This window comes from Scomber scombrus, chromosome 15 (genome assembly GCF_963691925.1).
Source record: "Scomber scombrus chromosome 15, fScoSco1.1, whole genome shotgun sequence".
NCBI classification, from domain to species: domain Eukaryota; kingdom Metazoa; phylum Chordata; class Actinopteri; order Scombriformes; family Scombridae; genus Scomber; species Scomber scombrus.
Window position 1 is genome coordinate 4,225,959 of NC_084984.1, and position 17,916 is coordinate 4,243,874.

At 40.7% G+C, this 17,916-nt stretch overlaps 1 protein-coding gene across 1 annotated transcript; it reads right to left on the reverse strand.

The window, feature by feature from the left end:
- Window positions 1–2,401: 2,401 nt before the first annotated feature.
- On the reverse strand, window positions 2,402–16,256 carry rnf34b (ring finger protein 34b). Its single transcript, XM_062435163.1, has 9 exons — window positions 16,248–16,256; window positions 15,925–16,152; window positions 14,562–14,780; window positions 9,724–10,242; window positions 6,299–6,361; window positions 5,404–5,605; window positions 5,287–5,310; window positions 4,796–4,837; window positions 2,402–2,586 (listed from the first exon to the last, which is right to left on the reverse strand). Exons 1-9 carry the CDS (start codon window positions 16,254–16,256, stop codon window positions 2,402–2,404), a joined length of 1,491 nt encoding a protein of 496 aa, XP_062291147.1.
- Window positions 16,257–17,916: the final 1,660 nt, after the last annotated feature.

Consider the following 17,916-nt stretch of genomic DNA (forward strand, 5'->3'; position numbering starts at 1 on the left):
TCTTTAAAAGGTTTGTTGTTGATACAATTCAGTGGAGGGTTTACATTTTGTTTATTTGTTTGTTTTTTTATTAAATGACCATGTCTCCATGAAATATTTTACTACATTACTGTAAATGTTCTATCTGTACATAATGTACATGTAAAGCCTCTAGCAAGAGTTAAGTCAGCCTTTGAGATATTAAATTCATTTTAAATACTGAGCTGTGTGTGAGTTTGGCTTTTTTATGCAAAGAGTTTTGCTATAAATAAGAAACATGATTATACTGTAGTTTCATACTGGAATATTGTTACAAGATTTGAATTATTTATCAATGAAAATGGATCCACATCTGAGTCACTGTGTTAAATGTGCTAAATCTAATCCAATGTATCATCGATTAAAAAGGAAGAGCAGGGTTTTACTTTCTGGTTTGTAGTACTGCATTTTATTGAATCTAATAATAAATCATTTTCTCTCGTTTACCAAAATAAAAAGGTTCAACATTCCAAAATATAAAGATCCAGGATAATGAGTGTTCACGATAAACCCTCCTACTCTGATAATACTGTAGCTGCCCCTGAATGACATCTTTGAGAAACAGCAGCATTTGACGAACAGGCTTTACAGAGTCACAATGTCTGTTACGGTGCGTGGTTGTCTGTCAGTTCGGGATCTGAAGCAGACGACGACAAGCGGGACCATGACGCATCTTTAATGGTGAGTGAGTGACACGGTCAGAGGACTGAGGAGCTCGTCTGACCAAAACCAGCAGAAATACATTCTGAAAAATGTTCACTTTTAAAACCTCTTGATTAGAATTTTAAATTAGGTCGTCTCCCAAGTAAATGGAAAAATATACATTTAATAACTTATCAGTAAACAACAATAAAAGCTATCTATGCAATTCACTTACAGTAACATCAGCTTATTTTTTAAAAACATATCACAGGCATACTGTACACAGATATTTTAGTGACATCTGAGTAAACTGGATCTCATGACAAGAAAACAAGAAAGTGTTTCTTTGCATAACAGGTTAAAGTAAACCAGGCTTCCTCTATGTCTCACTGCGTAATGGGTATTTTTGGAAGGACGCCTAGATGACATGACGAAAGGTGGTACGTTGATGTGAAACTCAGAACAGAGGAAGTAGCACCTGTTACCTACCTAAGGTTTGACATAAACGGACAACACAAATGGTATTGCTTGGTGGATGTTATTTAAAAATCAAAGAGGAATAAGTCTTGAAAACAGTTTAGCTACACAAAAGTAGTCTTAACTCAAGGTCCACTTACAGTATTAGCTTTTTCCAGAGCTTTCAGCCACATCTCTTGGTCATCCTCGCATATGACGCCACAGAGACAGAGGTTCATACACGACCGTGATTACAGATTAATCGTGTCCATGACGTAAAATGTGGGTGAAAGCTCCAGAAAAAGCTCGAGAGAGAGTTAGGATTTTTTTATTTTTTTTTGGTCAAACCTTCAAAAGTTAAAAATGATGCTCAACAGATGTAAGAGGCATGTGAGTGCAGCATGTTGAGTGACCCAGTAGTGGGTCACCGTCTTCAGCAGCAGCCAGCAGAAATCACATCTGTGCACTTCATCTTAGATGAGGAAATGGCAAAACAATCACATCCTTCACACGCTTTAAGTGTTAAAAGGCGTACACGTACACACTTTATTTCCTAATGTTCATTTGAGAAAAATAGAGCTAACTATCACACCAAGCTTGCTGGTTATGAGATGCATATGCTGTGAAATTTTAACCAAATATTGACTGAAGGCATGTCATTTGGCACCTTACACCCTCCTGCGTGAGACGAGATGACTCTGTGCGTGTGGTGTTCGGATTAATGAATATTAGACGTTTTCTAAAAACACATGTAAGTCTCTTTTTTTTCTGATATTGCACATCCTAAAGAACACTGAGGGAAATCACACGTTGTCATGTGGCATGACTGTGTAAACCATATTGACTCTAACCCTGGGATCTGATATTTTTCCGCTTCTTTTCACCACACATAACAACCCGATCCACTTCAAGTATCCGTGGGACCACCTCTACTCGTCTCCTGCAAGTAAAATCTGACCTCTAAACTGAAACACAACAGAGAATGGAGAGTAGGAAGTGACGGCAGGTGGTTCTGCTGTGTGTTTAACAGACCGAAGAGAGAACGAGTGAGTGTCCCGGTGCAGCTGATGATGGTCCACCAGGGGAAGAGGGACTGGAACATAAGTTAGTTAGAGTGGAGAGGGGAGGGGGTTAACCGTGGTAGGCCAGAGGCAACAGTCTGGTTTTCAAAGACCGGGAACTTGCTCACGCCCGCTGCAGCATTAGACCCTGGGAGACGTCATGCACCGCAGTTCATCCTCAGTGATAAATTCAGGGCTCAGGCCATGCGCACGCACACAGAGTTTTAGGACTTGAAGACGTGCACAGCCCGCACTACGTACTGCCTGCAGATGGGGCACTCGCTCATCCTCTTCCCACATTTGGTGCAGGTTACCATGTGACCACACTCCAGGAGCACACAGTCGATGATGGCGTCCATGCAGATGCGACACAGGTTTTCATCAGCGGCCAGCTGAGCTTTAACACCATCTGTGGATGTAAAAAGTTATCCTCAGTTACAATAATTCTCTGGAGGCTCATTAACAAAGTGTATGGAGTCAGCTGTTCAGTTTTACAGCACCTAACTTAAGTGCAATATATGACATTCAGCCCCACTAGATGTCAGCAAACAACTACTTGATATGTAAAAATGTAGTACGGTAATGGCGTCTTGGACAGAGAATGAAGTCACATCCCTGTGTGTTTTGTAATCCTTTGTTCTTTGTTTTGATAGCTGGTCTGGCTGGCTGGCTGGCTGGCTGGCTGGCTGGCTGGCTGGCTGGCTTGTGCATGTTAGTGCCTGTGAGCCCCTCCATGTTCTCCTGTGTCCGTTTCGTGAACTGTCTTCTCAGGGGCCGCATGTTTGTTTTGGTCTGAGAAGCTTGTGCTATAATGCAATACTAGTGGTGCTGAATGTTGTATATTGCACCTTTAAGCTACTGCAGCCTGAGAATAATGAACATAAGCACATCATACACTATAATGAATGAAACAAATAATAAACAAACAATTTAGGCAATTTTCTATATTTGTCTTATTGTCAACAAATGCTGTGTGCAGAGCCTAAAAATTAATTGATCCTACTTAAAAGTATTGTGTGGATATCCAGAGCCTGATATATCATATCCCACTGTGCTGGAGGCCTTTGATGTTGACTACTACTTGAAACAGGTCAGCGAGCTACACAGCTGCACTAGACAACATGTTCCTTCACCCTGCAGACTAGTAACAGCAATCACATTTTCATTCTCCAGAGAGTAGTTCCATGTATAGCTCGTTGTGCTACATATCACAACCTCTTGGCTAATACAAAGTCAAAAGGTTGAGATATGTTGCACAACGAGGTGGTGTGTCTGTACACAGAACGACCCCCTTGAGAATGAAAATGTCTTTGGAACCATTTTCCTGTGCTTTGCTGACTGTAATCTAAAAGGCAACAGAGGAGAATGATATATGAGGCTTTGGATAAACACACAATACTTGTAAGTAGGACGAATTGTTTGTCTCTGCACATGACATCTGTTAACTATAAGAAAAATATAGAAAATCACCAGACCTATCATTTAAAGTCCAAGCTTGTTTGACATAATGTTTTGTTAGCATTGCACAAATATAAAAAATTCCCCATCAGTCCTACAGAACTGCTTTGCTATATTAGATGCTCAGTTTAATTCTGCTAAAGGAGCCAAACAACATATTACATATATTAGTTATATGTAATGTAGGAGCGTGTCATTTGCTGTCACATAAAGATAAAGCAGCAAAACTGCCAGGCACCTGCATTAGAAGTTGAGATAAACTGTAACTCTTAACATTAATCATTTCTATCCGCCATTAATTAGGGATAACAGCCTTAAACTGAACCTCAATCGGACCTTAGCTTTCAAGCCAACAAGTGCTCAAAAAAAAAAAATTGAAATTTTACAATTAACAAAAGTGAAAACTTCATCTGATGATCATGTGATATGGTTGAAAGCTCCAGAACAGCTACTTAATGGACCCTGTGGTGATATTAACAGCATTAAATGGTTCTGTTAAAAACAATCACTGACAATACCGGAGCACAAAAAATGTGAATGAGTGAATATTCACAACTAGGTTAAACATTATCGATAAAGGATGTTACTTTTATTTGAAGTAAAAATTACTGAATAAACCAAAGATCACAAAAAGCAAATTATGTATCACAAATCTGGAGCTAACTCACTGGCCTACATTTGGCTCCCACTGCTCACATCACGTGTGTCGGGAAAAAGCCAACAGAGCAGCCGCCTGTCTGCTGTCCCGGCTTTTAATTGTGCTAATATGATCCTCAAGTCCTTAATATCAACAAGAGTGCCTCTAGGATATTTGACAATGTAATTACACCTGACGGAGACATGCTGCCACTGAAGTAATATGATGGTTCATCAAGAGGTAAAAGCTCTTAGAGACTGCATTAATGAAAGGATGAAAAGCGGTCCTTCGGGAATAAAATGAGATGATGCAAACTAGACGAGAAACACGAGTGACAGAATGTGGAGACACTGAATCAGGCAGGATTTAATGACTCAACACACCATAATGTGATAAATACAGGATGATGTAAAGGATGAAGTGGACAGAATGGCCCTGGCATGCCTTTAGAGGGGTGCAATGTGTGATATCTGCTAATGGAGAGATGGAGAGGGTGCCGTGGCTTTTTACATAAATGTCTTACCTCCAACTCCACTGTTGCAGAGAGGTGGAGGATATGCAACCACTTTATAGATAAGAATGGGAAGCGATAAAGAAAATCTATTAATGTAAGAAACAGTGAATTTTCCCTATAAAATAAAACATTGTTAAAATTAAAACTTTTTAAAAAATCACATAACAGGATGGGGCTAGGGATGTCAATGATTAACCCATTATAGGTAAGTAATCATGTATTAAAGCAAAAGTACAAATTTTGCAGATAATCTGGCACATTTTCTGCAAAATAAGTAAGATTTTAAATGCAGGGATTTTCTTATAATGAAATATTTAATAGGTATTAATACTTTAACTTTGAAGTGATGAACTATTGGTTAAAGAAATTGTTTAACATTTGCATCCCTAGTTGGAGTTGACTGCATTTGCATTTAAATTATAAGTGTTAATATTAGAAATGCATTAAAGGTCTAATGTAATGTTTGAAACTTGAGAAATAAGATAAACAACAATAATTACCTGCGGTTATGCTCACATTTTCCACTGTAAGAAAAGGAGAGAAAAAAAAGCATTTGTCATTTGCAGAACATTAAAATATGAAATTTAGATGCAAAAATGAAAATTAAAAGTGCTAACTGGATTTCCTGTTCTGCTCGTTCTCTCTGTAGAGTCGATGCACTCGCTCCAGCAGCTCCCACTTCTCGCAGCAGCCGGAGTAATTGACAAAGTTCTTTGCGAGAATTTCTTTCAGCTGTCGGACGGAGAGGTTCTCTATCGCCTCTTCATTGTCCAGATCGGACAGCGAGGCCCGGATCCTCCTCTGTGTCGCCGGACTGACCTACAACCCGCACAAGAAATGGAGTTGCGGTCAGTAAATCAGTGGCACGACTGGCGGCTTATCCTGAAAACTTCATTACACTACAATAACTTGCTCAGTACTGTGAATGTGGGTCAATGACGTATAAAGATTTACAACAACTCAATTTTAGAATAATAAAAACAAGCATATCTAATGCAGTAGTTCAAACATTCAGAATGTTGTGTACCTGAAAATCCATATTATAATGTGAAAGTGCTTTTAGTGGGTTTTTCAAGATTAATTGGCACTGGCCTTAAAAAAAGTCATGTGGTGCGACCATGATTCATCTTGAAATATCTTATATAAATAAAAGATCATCATTTACAAAAAAAAAAAAAAAAAAATGCAAATACTTTGTTTCCAAACACTTTATATTACTGAAAACTTGTTAAAAAAAAAGATGTGAAGCGTGTTAAGTAAATTAATTTATTTCAAGATGAATCATGGTCGCACCACATGACTTTTTTTAAGGCCAGTGCCAATTAATTTTGAAAACCCACTAAAATCACTTAATTTCACATTTATAATATGGATTTTCAGGTACACAACATTCTGAATGTTTGAACTACTGCATTAGATATGCTTGTTTTTATTATTCTACAATTGAGTTGTTGAAAATCCTTATACGTCATTGACCCATGTGCAAAAAAAAAAAAGAAGCAAGTGTCGTACATCTATGATATTTTCAGTAGGCTCCAGGTTCAAGAGGGAAGCTGTTGGAGTATCCTCATGCTCCTGTGTGAGAAATCAACACACTGAAGTTAGTTTTAACTCCACCACTCCACTGCTGTGTAAACAAGATACAAACAACTCATCAGCAACAGTGTCAAAGTGAAATGATGTGTAATAATAGGACATTTAATTCATAGTGTCAAAAGAACTGACACTAAACTAGATAAATGCTAATTAAAGTACATCCTGTCCTTTTTTAGATCTGTTCATTTACATTCCTCAACACTATCCCAAGATGTACTGTGGCCTGATTACAAATGATAATTTCATCTAAGCTCCATATGACTATCAATATTGTTATTGTAATTATGTTTAAATTCTGTGTGCAGCTGCTTAGGATCTAATGAAACAATAAAAGGTGTTTAAACATTGTCTCAGCTCATTTTGCAGCTGCTCCTAACTCAGCAGGCAATTATGCTCTTTGAAGGTGGGGGTCAGGAATATGCAGGATGAAAGGAGAATAAAATGGAGCTACAAAGCAGACCCTGTTTGGTGTGAGTGTAGTGCTCTGTATTCTCAGCCATTAAATGTGCTTTGAACACAAGATATCATCTCTTTATTCTTTTATCTGCTCGACAAAAGAGAGCTTGTGAAGGGGCTGAAATATGCTATAACTGTGTGATATCATGCTGGAGTCTCTGTTTCTGTGCCATGAAAGTAAAATCTCTCTCTCTCTCTCTCTCTCCTGCTGTCTGTTTCTGTCTCGCTCTGCTTCAGCACATTCCAGTAGACCACCGTGTGACCAAGCAGGTGAGACAAAACCTTTACTCCTCATTAAACTTTATATTTCTTTCCATACTTGTCACTCGTTTGTTTAGCCAGTATATGCATTGCTTTAACATATCTTCCCAGGTTTTGTTTGTGTTTAACACATAGACTGTATATAAAATGGACGTAACATCCGTGACGTCACCCATTGGTTTGTGGCCTGCTGCTTGGAAGCGAATAGTATCGGATCTGAGCAGCGCCATCTTGAATATTTCCGGTGCATGCCGGGTAAAAAAAAACACGGATTCTACTTATATGGGCATCAGGAGTAGCATGAGGCGCCCTCCTGAACCTGTGAATCAATCAACCTGTCAATCACGACGTAGCCACGCCCTAATGCATACCCTGCTTTATCGTCAAATATAAAATCAGGGAGGCCAAAATGTCCCAAATGAAGATCATACTGCATTGAAGAAGGCTTTAAACTAGCGATTGAGACCATAAACACATTTTGAAAACGTTTACTGAGGTTACAAATCAAGTGAGAAGTTGGTGAATTCTCCATTGACTCGTATAGAGACGGAAGTCCTTTTGACACCAAAACGGTCGCCCCCTGGTGGCCTTTTGATAGAATGCAGTTTTAAATTACTTTCGCGTTCGCATCATTTCAGAGGACCAGAACTCCCCGCCTGGTTTAACATTGTTACATTTACACCTGCATTTATGGTTTAATCAAGACAGACAAGTATTTAAATTAATGTATTGTTGTAGGAATCAAGGATGACAGTGTAGCTGTGTTGATGCCTTAGCTTTAGTTATCCTGAGTTAAGCCAGCTAAATTTGCTCGTATTATTTCTTTTTTGAGACACTTGTTTTTTTTGGTACACTGGACAGAATAAACCATTTTTACTCATTCAACCTTTCTACCCACTCCGGTCAGACTTCCTCACACACCATCTTCCCTGAAAGAGGATATGTTAATAATGTATCTGTCAGCGTTGTGGTGCTAGATGCCTGCTCTCACCCAGACATCATGCTTTTGCTCTGACTAGACTCCTCTGAGACAAAAACATGAGCAGCAGTAGCTCTGACACGCACACGCACGCACGCACGCACGCACGCACGCACGCACGCACGCACGCACGCACACACGCACACACGCACACACACACACACACACACACACACACACACACACACACACACACACACACACACACACACACACACACACACACAGTGCCAAACCTCTCCGGAGTGCAAAAGTTTCTTTTGACTTGATGTTAGATTTCATTCAACCGTTTCATTTCAAACATGTGAAAGTACTAGAAAGCACTCAAAGAGCATGTATTTCTGTCAAGGCTGCAAAAGCTGCAATTTTGTGTTATTTTAATAATAAAAAATTCGCTGAAGTGTTTCATCTGCACGAAAAGACACATGATGATAGACAATCATGGGTTATATGTGACAGACTCTCATTGTAACAAATAATGAGAAAACACTGAAAATGCATATGAAGAAAAGGAATAAATGCAATCAAAAATTCCTGTATCAACACCAAAAACTAATCACTTAGTCACTGGTGCATAGCCGGACTTTCTACCAAATATCATTAAAATCTATTAACACATTTTTGAGAAATTCTGCTGACAAAAACAAACGGGATCTACATCATGACATCATTTGCACACACCTTGACTGGTAATATACATTTTTTTAAATATTTTTGGATTAAATTATGTTGTTTGGATTAAGATGAATTATTTAGTTATTTTAGCTACTTATACAAAAATTGTATCAATCTTGCAAAAAGCAAAACTGCAAATATCTCTGTCTCTCATGTTTCTAGATAACAATATATCTTTCTTTTTTTTTGCAGTGTACAATCACATGTTTACCATGGGTTGTTTAAAAAATAGCAATTATCCATAATGACCTATTTTACATCAACCCCCCAGGAATTAAAGCCAAAAGAGATGAGGGGGGGGGGGGGGGGGGGGGTTGTAGTTGTTTCTGTTGTTTGGCTGCAGCTGTGATGCTGTGGGGAGTTCTCAACCTGTGTGACTGTTACATAACAGACTCAGCCTATGTAACAGAACTAAAAAAGGCAAAGGGCTTAAGCTGCGTTGCTGGCTGGTCTGTGGGCACACACACACACACACACGCACACACACACACACACGCACACACACACACAGCAAATGCAGCTGTTTCCAGATGTCACATGGACCGGCGCTGTAGTGCTGAGCTTTTCAATGTCAATATAGAAAAAAAAACATACACTGAAATGTAGTAAATTTGCTTGAGTAACACTTCATTCAGAACAAAGTACCATGAGAAAGAAAACTCCACTGTAGAAGACAAGATGAAATGCACTGAATGAAACTGACATCTAAAACAAAATGCACAAGAGGGTTTTTGTTTGTCAGAGAGTTGAAAGAAAAAAGTAATCTCATGACTTTAAACAGTCATGCTGACACAAATACGCCGATTTCACCTTTGAAATTAATTATGTTAGATAGAATGAGGACAGATGTGAAAGTACGGTGAATGTAAATTAGTGAATGTGTGTTTGTGTGTGTAGCTGCATATTGCACAGTGTTAGCTTAGCATGCAGACACACACTGAACATCAGCTGTTTGTGCAAGCTGCCGAACCTGGCTGGTGGTCCCTGAGCTGTCACTTGGGCTGAGGACGTCTCCCTGAGAGGCGGAGAGGACTGACTGTTCAGAGGTGGAGCGCGTGGCAGAGGGGGGTGAGGCAGCGTGCAAGGGTGGAAGTGAGTGAAGACTGTCTGTGTCATCTTCCCCTTCATCTCCATCCTCCTCCTCCTCCTCTTCCTCCTCCTCCTCCTCCTCCTCCTCCTCATGTGTGTCCTCTTCTTCTTCTTCTTCCTCTTCTTCCTCTTCATCCTCCTCTACCACTGGTCTCTGAGTCGCCCTCGTCCCCTGATGACAGAGCACCAGGTCCACCAGGTCCTCTTTCTCCCTGCATGTGTCGGTGGGGATGTTGCGCAGCAGCAGGTACTGGCGCAGGTCCTTCACTCTGAGCTGCATGAGCTGAGGCCTCTGAAAGGCCGTGCCGCGCAGCAGGTGGCAGGTTGTACAGCAGCGCAGGTTTTCCTGAAGTACTGAGCACAGGGCGCAGAAACTCTTCTTACAATCACAGCAGATGTGCTGTCGGGGGAGAGAAGACTTCTGTTAGCATATTAAAACTGGCTACCCACCATGTCACTTTTGATGAATAACTTAACCATCTACTGAAAGGGATTATTCTGCTTTGAGCTTTGAAAAATGACCCAAATGATGAAACTCATTGCAGCTGCTGTTTGTACTGACAGCAGAAGCAGAATTTTAATTTGCACCAGAATGATCCATCAGCACTTCATTTTACACGCAGCATATTGATGATCAGGACTGGAATATAGTTCAATATTATCATTTATTAACTAACACTATAATTGTCATTTTACTAGATTATTATGTTGAAAAGGAATGATTCTAATGGCACACTGTCATGAAAAACTATCAAAATAAGTTACTGAAGTTTGTTTTATGTGTGTGTGTGATAGTATAATGCAACAGTGGAACATAATTGATGGTGCTGAACATCAGTTTAAAGTAATTTACAATGCAATTTGTTGTTTTTAAATGTATATATCCATTTTATTCACCTATTGCTTGTACATAATAGTCATATGTCACAAACCTGGTATGTGTAAACAGCCAATAAAGCTGATAACATAATAGAAAGACTGACTGTTAATGAAAACAATTACTAGACTAGACCAGAAAAATATTAATATTGTGACAAAGATTTCAAAAAAATTATATTTCAGCCTGAGACGCTGATATGATGCAACCCTCAAGGACAGACCAAGTGAACCAGCTTAGGCAGGACACCGCCAGCAGCCTTCAGATTATCAACAAATCCTTGCTCCATGGCAGGTTGAAGCTATAGTATCTTCAAGTCTGTCTCTGACCCCGGCTGATGTGGCCATTGACTGTCTAGGAGGCCCCAATCTCAAAGGTTGACAAGCAGGAGAGAGTGATCAGCTCAACATAAGGTTTTATGGAAAAGGCAACCTGGAACTTCTCATCTCCAGTGTTTCAGAGGAGTAGAAGTGCACCAAAATAAGGTTGGAGATGATGCCAAACTGTTCCCACTCTGGCAACAGGGAGGAAGTTGACTCCATCAGCAGTTATGCAGCAGGCAAAGTCAGCCCTCAAGCACAGGGACACCATTGGCCACATGCAGCAAGGAAGAGGATGCCTTGGCCTTGGAGAGACAAAAACCATCCTGGTACATGGTAACTCCATCTCAGCAATGACGTCTTGTGGACAAGGAGTTGTGCTGGCAAGAGCAGGCAGCGAGGTGTGTCAAGGTCATTTCTCAAGCAAAGCAGAGGCAGGGCCTGAGGTGGGAGGGAGTTGAAAAGAGAAACTTCTCTTGGAAGGAGTTGTGGGACATGGAGGCATTTCAAACCGGCTTTATGAGCCACATATGATGTCCTGCCATCTGCCAAGAACGTCAGCCAATGGCACAGCAAAATCCTACATGCCCTCTCTGTCACTTTCCAGCAAATCTGAAGCACATTCTGGTCAGCTACAAGACAAGACTTACCCAAGGCTGTTACACCTAGTGGCACAAGTAGGTACTGAAGTGTCTTGCAGCTAGGCTTCAGAGCAGATTGGTGACAGTCAATTCCACTTTTCCACTACACAGTTCCAGCACGACTCGGCTCGACTCGCCTCGGTTCTTTTTGCGTTTCCACTAGGGAAAGTACCTGGTACCTGGTCCTTTTTTAGTACCTGCTCTGGTGAGGTTCCAAGCGAGCCAAGCCGGTACTAAAATGTGACGTCAACACACTGCTGGCCGCTGATTGGTCAGAAGAGTTGTCGCTGGAAGAGTCATGAGCCGTCGGGCATTTTTAAATACCGGCAGCACGTTACAACCATAGTTACAGCTATACGGCTCAATTTTCTTGCTTTGTGTGAGACAGAAAGCCTCATACAGCAGCAAGTACACCACTGCCTCAATGTCCTCCATTGTTTATGTGTTTTGTGTCGTGTATAAAATGAAGTCACGGCAGTTTTGCGGAGCCGTGCTATGACGACCCCGCCCACGTTGAGTAGGTACTTTTTTGTAATGGAAATGGTCTGTTCTGGAACCGTACCGAGGCGAGCCCAGTCGTGCTGGAACTGTGTAGTGGAAAAGCGCCAAATGGCATGCCTCCTCTGTGATCCCATTCTTCATCTGCAAGAAATGTTCTCAATGATGGTGCAAAGCAACCCAAGGCCTGTACTCCTGTACTTTAAAACCAGAGGCCAGGCAACTGGGAGCAGCAGTTGGGGATTGGAAGTTACTGGTTGAGATGCAAGAGAAGCCCCACTTCCCATTGCCACATCCAACTTCAGACCAGACCTTGTGGTCCCACTTCACTTTGCACTGTCTACATCACAGAGCTTACAGTGCCCTTAGAGGAATCTGTGGGTGAGGCCTGTGAATTTAAGAGGCTTAAGTACGCTGAGCTGGAAGCCAACACTGAACAACGTGGCTGGAAAGCTTAGGTTCACCCAGTGGAAGTTGGTTGCAGAGACTTTGCAGGCATGTCAACTACCAGGCTGCTTAAGGAAATGAGAATCTGAGGCCAGGCCCAATGCCATTCCTGCAAAGCCCTTTCCAGTGCTGCGAAAAGGGCAAGCTAGTGGCTCTGGATTAAGAGAAGAGGCAACACCTGGGTTCTGAAAAGTACCCATGTAGAGGGCTCTTCAGTATAATGCTGATGAAGGATGATGCCCACTTGAAAACTCTGAGATGTCATCATTGTTCAAAGGTCTCAAGGTATGCACAAACAAACAAGGGGTTGTATCATCTAGTCCTAAATACAGCCCATATAGCCCTATGGGTAATTATGTTTTTACTGAAACCAGAAACCTTATAAACTATAAGCAATAACAGCAATATAATGTTATATCTGAAACAGTGGCTGCGGCCTGTGTGCTCAGTCCTTTTCTTGGAAATAGTTAAAGAAAGGGAAATAATAATCAATAGCTCCTGCTGATGTCTGACATTTAACAGGCTTAACACTGTCTCCTGAGAGCAGCCAAGTAGATTGACACTTCAAATGGGCAGGAAAGGAGCCTGGCCACGGTTGTAAACCTTTTCTTATCAAATGTGCATAAGTGTGCTCTAGTTAACCAGAAGCGCATCTCCACCACGACAGACTCTCTCTCAATCATTTGTTGTTAATCCTCTGCCGTGCCTTTTTTTCCATACTATGAAAATATCACGCTGACACACAAATGCATCCAGGAAGTTGACCCACCGTCAAAAGCATGAGTTATCTGAAGAGGCTTGCAGAGAGGAACCCGTAGTGCAGCTTTTTCACTGCCAGACAGATTCTGCCATTACACTCTGACATATTCAGCTGTGCAGAGACCCTGGAAATGCCAGAGTGAATAAATAAGGACCATACCAGTTCTTTTTGTAACATACCAGTGGAGTCAAATTTACAATACTGTAGACCACTTTCCAAAACAAAGCAACAAGGTTTTAGACGTTAGTTTTCATTCAGTACATCATGAAAGTCAGGATGTGGAGACTTTAAATTTGCTTCAGATGCTGTTTATCCATCACAGCGAACATACTGCCTATATATACATTTTTACTGTACATAGTGTGGTGGATTTTGTTGCCTTCAGACAGAGCCAGAAAAGCTGTTCTCCCCTGTTTCCAGCCTTTATGCTAAGCTAAGGTAACTAGTGCATTACCCTGCAGACATGACAGCGTGGTATCGATCTCCTCCCTCACAAGCTATTCCCTTAATGGCCGTCTAATTGTTAACAGGTCACTGCTGTAAAACTGCATATACACTCAGACAACCTGATTTGAATAAAAACCTGTATATAAAGATTTAAAAAATAAATTACTATCAAATGTATTTCACTAGTGACTCTCCTTATTGACAACATCAATAACACTCTGAAATCATAGAGTTTAGAGTTGGCTGCTAAAAATAATCTTTTTCATTGATTTGACCTTTGAAGAAAAATAATATGCAAACCTTGAAAAAGATCATGTCAATTTGGTTCACAATGAATAAACATTTCTTGTATTTCCCTGTGAACCAAATAAATATTTTTGTGATATGTTTTTGCATCAAAAATATCTCTGCTCTGGAAATGACCCGGCAAATTATGGATGTCAGCATTCCCTCGAATGCATCATGAATGAAGAGTCCCTGCTCTCACTGCACGCAACGATTACATCATTCTGACTGAATGTTGACTGTTAAGGAAGTCTCAAGTCTCTGCGCGCTGACATGAAGCGAAACCAAGCAGTTAGTCGAAACATACAGTTTGCTTTAGAAAGTGATCAGTGGTCAAAACACTAATATTAATCTTTTTTTTTAGAAAAATCTGTCTCTGCCTCTCGCCACCACCTCAGCATACCACAAGCTATCATTTCTTCCACTGAAACAACTTTTGTTTACCTTGCGCCTGAAGACAGAGAAGGCCAATCCACAGGCCTTGCACAGCTGACCGGCGCTCCCTGAGCTGGTGGGGGGGTAGGTGGAGTACCCAGCGCTGGGGGCGAAGCGGAAGGGCCCCGCCCCTGCTCCAAACCCCGGCTGCTGCGTCCGCACCGTGCCCGTGCCCATCACCTCGTTCAGCAACCCACAGCATGATGCCCACATGGAGGACGCCCCTGCCTACAGAAACACAAAACATATTCAAGCTTTATGACATTTTATACATTACTTTTCAATTTACTCCTTGACATACATTTTCCCCCTCTTTTCTTTTTTAAATTGTATTAAAGTAATGAAAGAAAAATGATCCTAGTCCACACTGTCTCACAGCATCTATATTTTGTATCGTCTTGTGGTGATGCTTAATTAAAGCTATATGATGTTTACTCTGAGTGAAATATTCAAGCCCACGACCCAGGACACTTTTTATGACTGCAAAAATCCATCAAATGTGCGTTTTTGGGAACTCTTCTTTTAAAGTTATTCCAGCATAATACAGCCACACGGAGCCGTCTTAACAAAGCAAGTTACAGTATGTGTTATATGTAATCGTATAGTGTTACAAACTTTTCCTGACATGTTTAATGCAAACATTTCTATGATACATTTGAACCATTTGGATATACAAATGGGTGACAAATTTTTAAAAAAAATTAAGTTTTTAAGTGTTGAGTGAAGAACAACTTCAATGCACCTTGGAACAGATGTCCAGTAGTTGAGAAATGACTATCATGAGCAGACGTGACTGATGTGTCTACCACAAATCTCCCACAAATGTGACCGTGAACACCACAGCATATGATTCAGATAATTTCCACTTATTAAACCATTCAATGACTTTCCCATTTCTTGTACATATTCAGGTTTTTCCTTTCCTTCTTTGTGTTGACAAGAAACAAATGATTGATTCCCACCCTATCATATGCTTTACTATGCCAACAATGACTTAAGGAGATTCTCCTTTGAGAGAAAAATGAGACAGAGAGTGAATGGGAAAGAGAGAGGAGGGGCAAGAGATACTGGGCAGCACATTATTGAGAGTGCTCCTTAGGAGTCTTTGAGGTTAGAGATGATTAGACAGAAGTAGACTCTAAAAGCTCCAATTAATGACGGTCTCCGAAAGAGAGCCGCGGGTTAAATTTCTCAGTTGCTGCATTATTTTGGATATTGGAGGAGAGAATGTGTGAGGAGTCTTAACCGCACAACAAATATATCTCGAGGGTCAAAAAGGAAAGAGGTGGACGCTATGATGCTTCTGGTGAGGAAACATAAAACTAGCTCAAGTTATTGCACCAGCCAGTGAAGTTCAACCGAGTGCCCACACAGAGAGAATCAGTCGGATGTGTTCGGTGACCACGAGACGAGGCCAGAGACAGGGAGCAAAGATGGCGTGATGGGAGCCACGGCTCCTTGGAGCATACTGATGAGAGGGAGGAGGGAGGGGGAGGACAGCGAGGAGAGAATATGTCTTCTGTTCTTCTTCCTCTGTTCCCCAGCCTGCAGAATCAATAGCTGACATGAGCATAATGTAAGCCCTCTGTGTTTCCTGGCTCTGTGCACAAAACAATGGAATTCACAGGGTCCTGTCACATCTCCTGTTAAGGCTGCGCTCTGCTCCGACTTGTCACAAACACCCTGTGATCTGACCTCACCCATCTGCTTAGGGATTCGTTATGTAATCTTAGTAACAAGGCACTATATGTGGAGTCACGGCGAGAAAGAGAAAGGTCTGCCCTTGCATATCTACCTCACACTGAACTAGAAACATTTGATGCTTCATTTTATAATTTGTAATGCAGCAATTCATTTTATTATCGATTTTATAAGCTGTTGATTATTTTTTCAGTTAACTAATTCACCCTTTTAGCCACAAAATGCATAAAAACCCCAACTTCTTTTTTTTACAGTGATATAAAACACCCAGCTGTTAGAAGCTGGGTGTTAAATGTTTAACATTTTTGCTTTTTAAATGGCCTAAATATTACCTGTCAGCCACAATGTTTTGTAAATTTCAGTTTTTATTATTTCTAGCTGAAACACAAGCAGTTCTCTTTATCATGATATACTCCTCGAGCCTTTATCTGCACAATAAAACCATTACGCATACCAACTTGAATTATTCGCCTGAGGCATCAACCTGACCTGATGTTCATCTGGTTAAAAAAGTCTCCCAGGTTAGACGCAGCCAGCCTCATACTGCACGGGAGTCAAGTCACTTAAATGAATATTTATTGCATTCTCCAGGATTAGAAGCTGCTGCATTCTTGCCATGAAATCAGTGTTATCTGGCTTGGAGCCAACAGCACGAGTTCCCTCTGTCACTTCAATTAACACACTGTAAGCTCTGCAGGCAGGGAGTCCCAAACAAAAAAGTGCAACATCAGATGTAGTGTATTGTTTTGGTTTTTTTTTGCTGTTGTATCATTTCTATTTTCACCATACTCAAGCTACACCTCTGGGACTGCTGTGTTTTTCTAATCACCTTTAACCACTTTCAGTGTCACATCTGGACCAAGGAACTGAGATATTTCACACTGCTGCTTCAAATCTTCAACATCAAATATGATGAGCAAACACTGAGGTCCCAGTGTGCACACAAACAAACATTATGCCACTTAGAAGGAGCAAAAGTACCTGTGGCACAGATTTAAATAGATAAACTCACATGGGAGGCAAATCAGCAATGGGCAGGCCTGATGTGGACAAACGGTGATCTGACCTCTTAAAATTAGCTTTTGAGGATCAAATCTCACACACTGCGAATACAGGCTTCGACATGCAAAGCCATATGGGGGACCGGACTCTAGATGGAGCCTAAATGGGTCATGTGGAGACTGACATGTTTGACTAGAACTGAAACAAACGTGACACCAAGAAAGGAGTATTTTAACCTCCTCTGATACACATCAGGTGACCTGAAGGTTTCATGTTTGTCAGGGTCTTATTCATCTACACGTTTACAGCTGAAACATTTGACTTTCATAGGCTAAAGGGCAAAGCTAAGGATGATTTCAAAACATAAACATTAATGCATTAATGTCATTTTACATATAAAGTCGATATACAGTACAGTGCAGTATATTGTGATATGACATGTTTTCTGGAAATGTTATTCAAACAAGAAACTATTTATAGATAAAATAACCCAGTAAGAATGTTTTTGACTGATGCATAAAAACGATTGTAAAACTGAAAGATCACAAGAATAAGGAACAAAACAAAAAAAAAAATCTGGTCACTTTTGGTCACATAAACAGTATATACCAGACAACAAAGTAAACAACTATGCGCTGCACATTCTATGTAGAAACTATCT

Coding starts and splice junctions, on each gene's coding strand:
- rnf34b (XM_062435163.1), bottom strand. Junction 5,311..5,403: donor CGAGCAGAACAGGAAATCCA/GTTAGCACTTTT, acceptor CTTTTCTTACAG/TGGAAAATGTGAGCATAACC. Junction 2,587..4,795: donor CTGCAACAGTGGAGTTGGAG/GTAAGACATTTA, acceptor TTACATCCACAG/ATGGTGTTAAAGCTCAGCTG.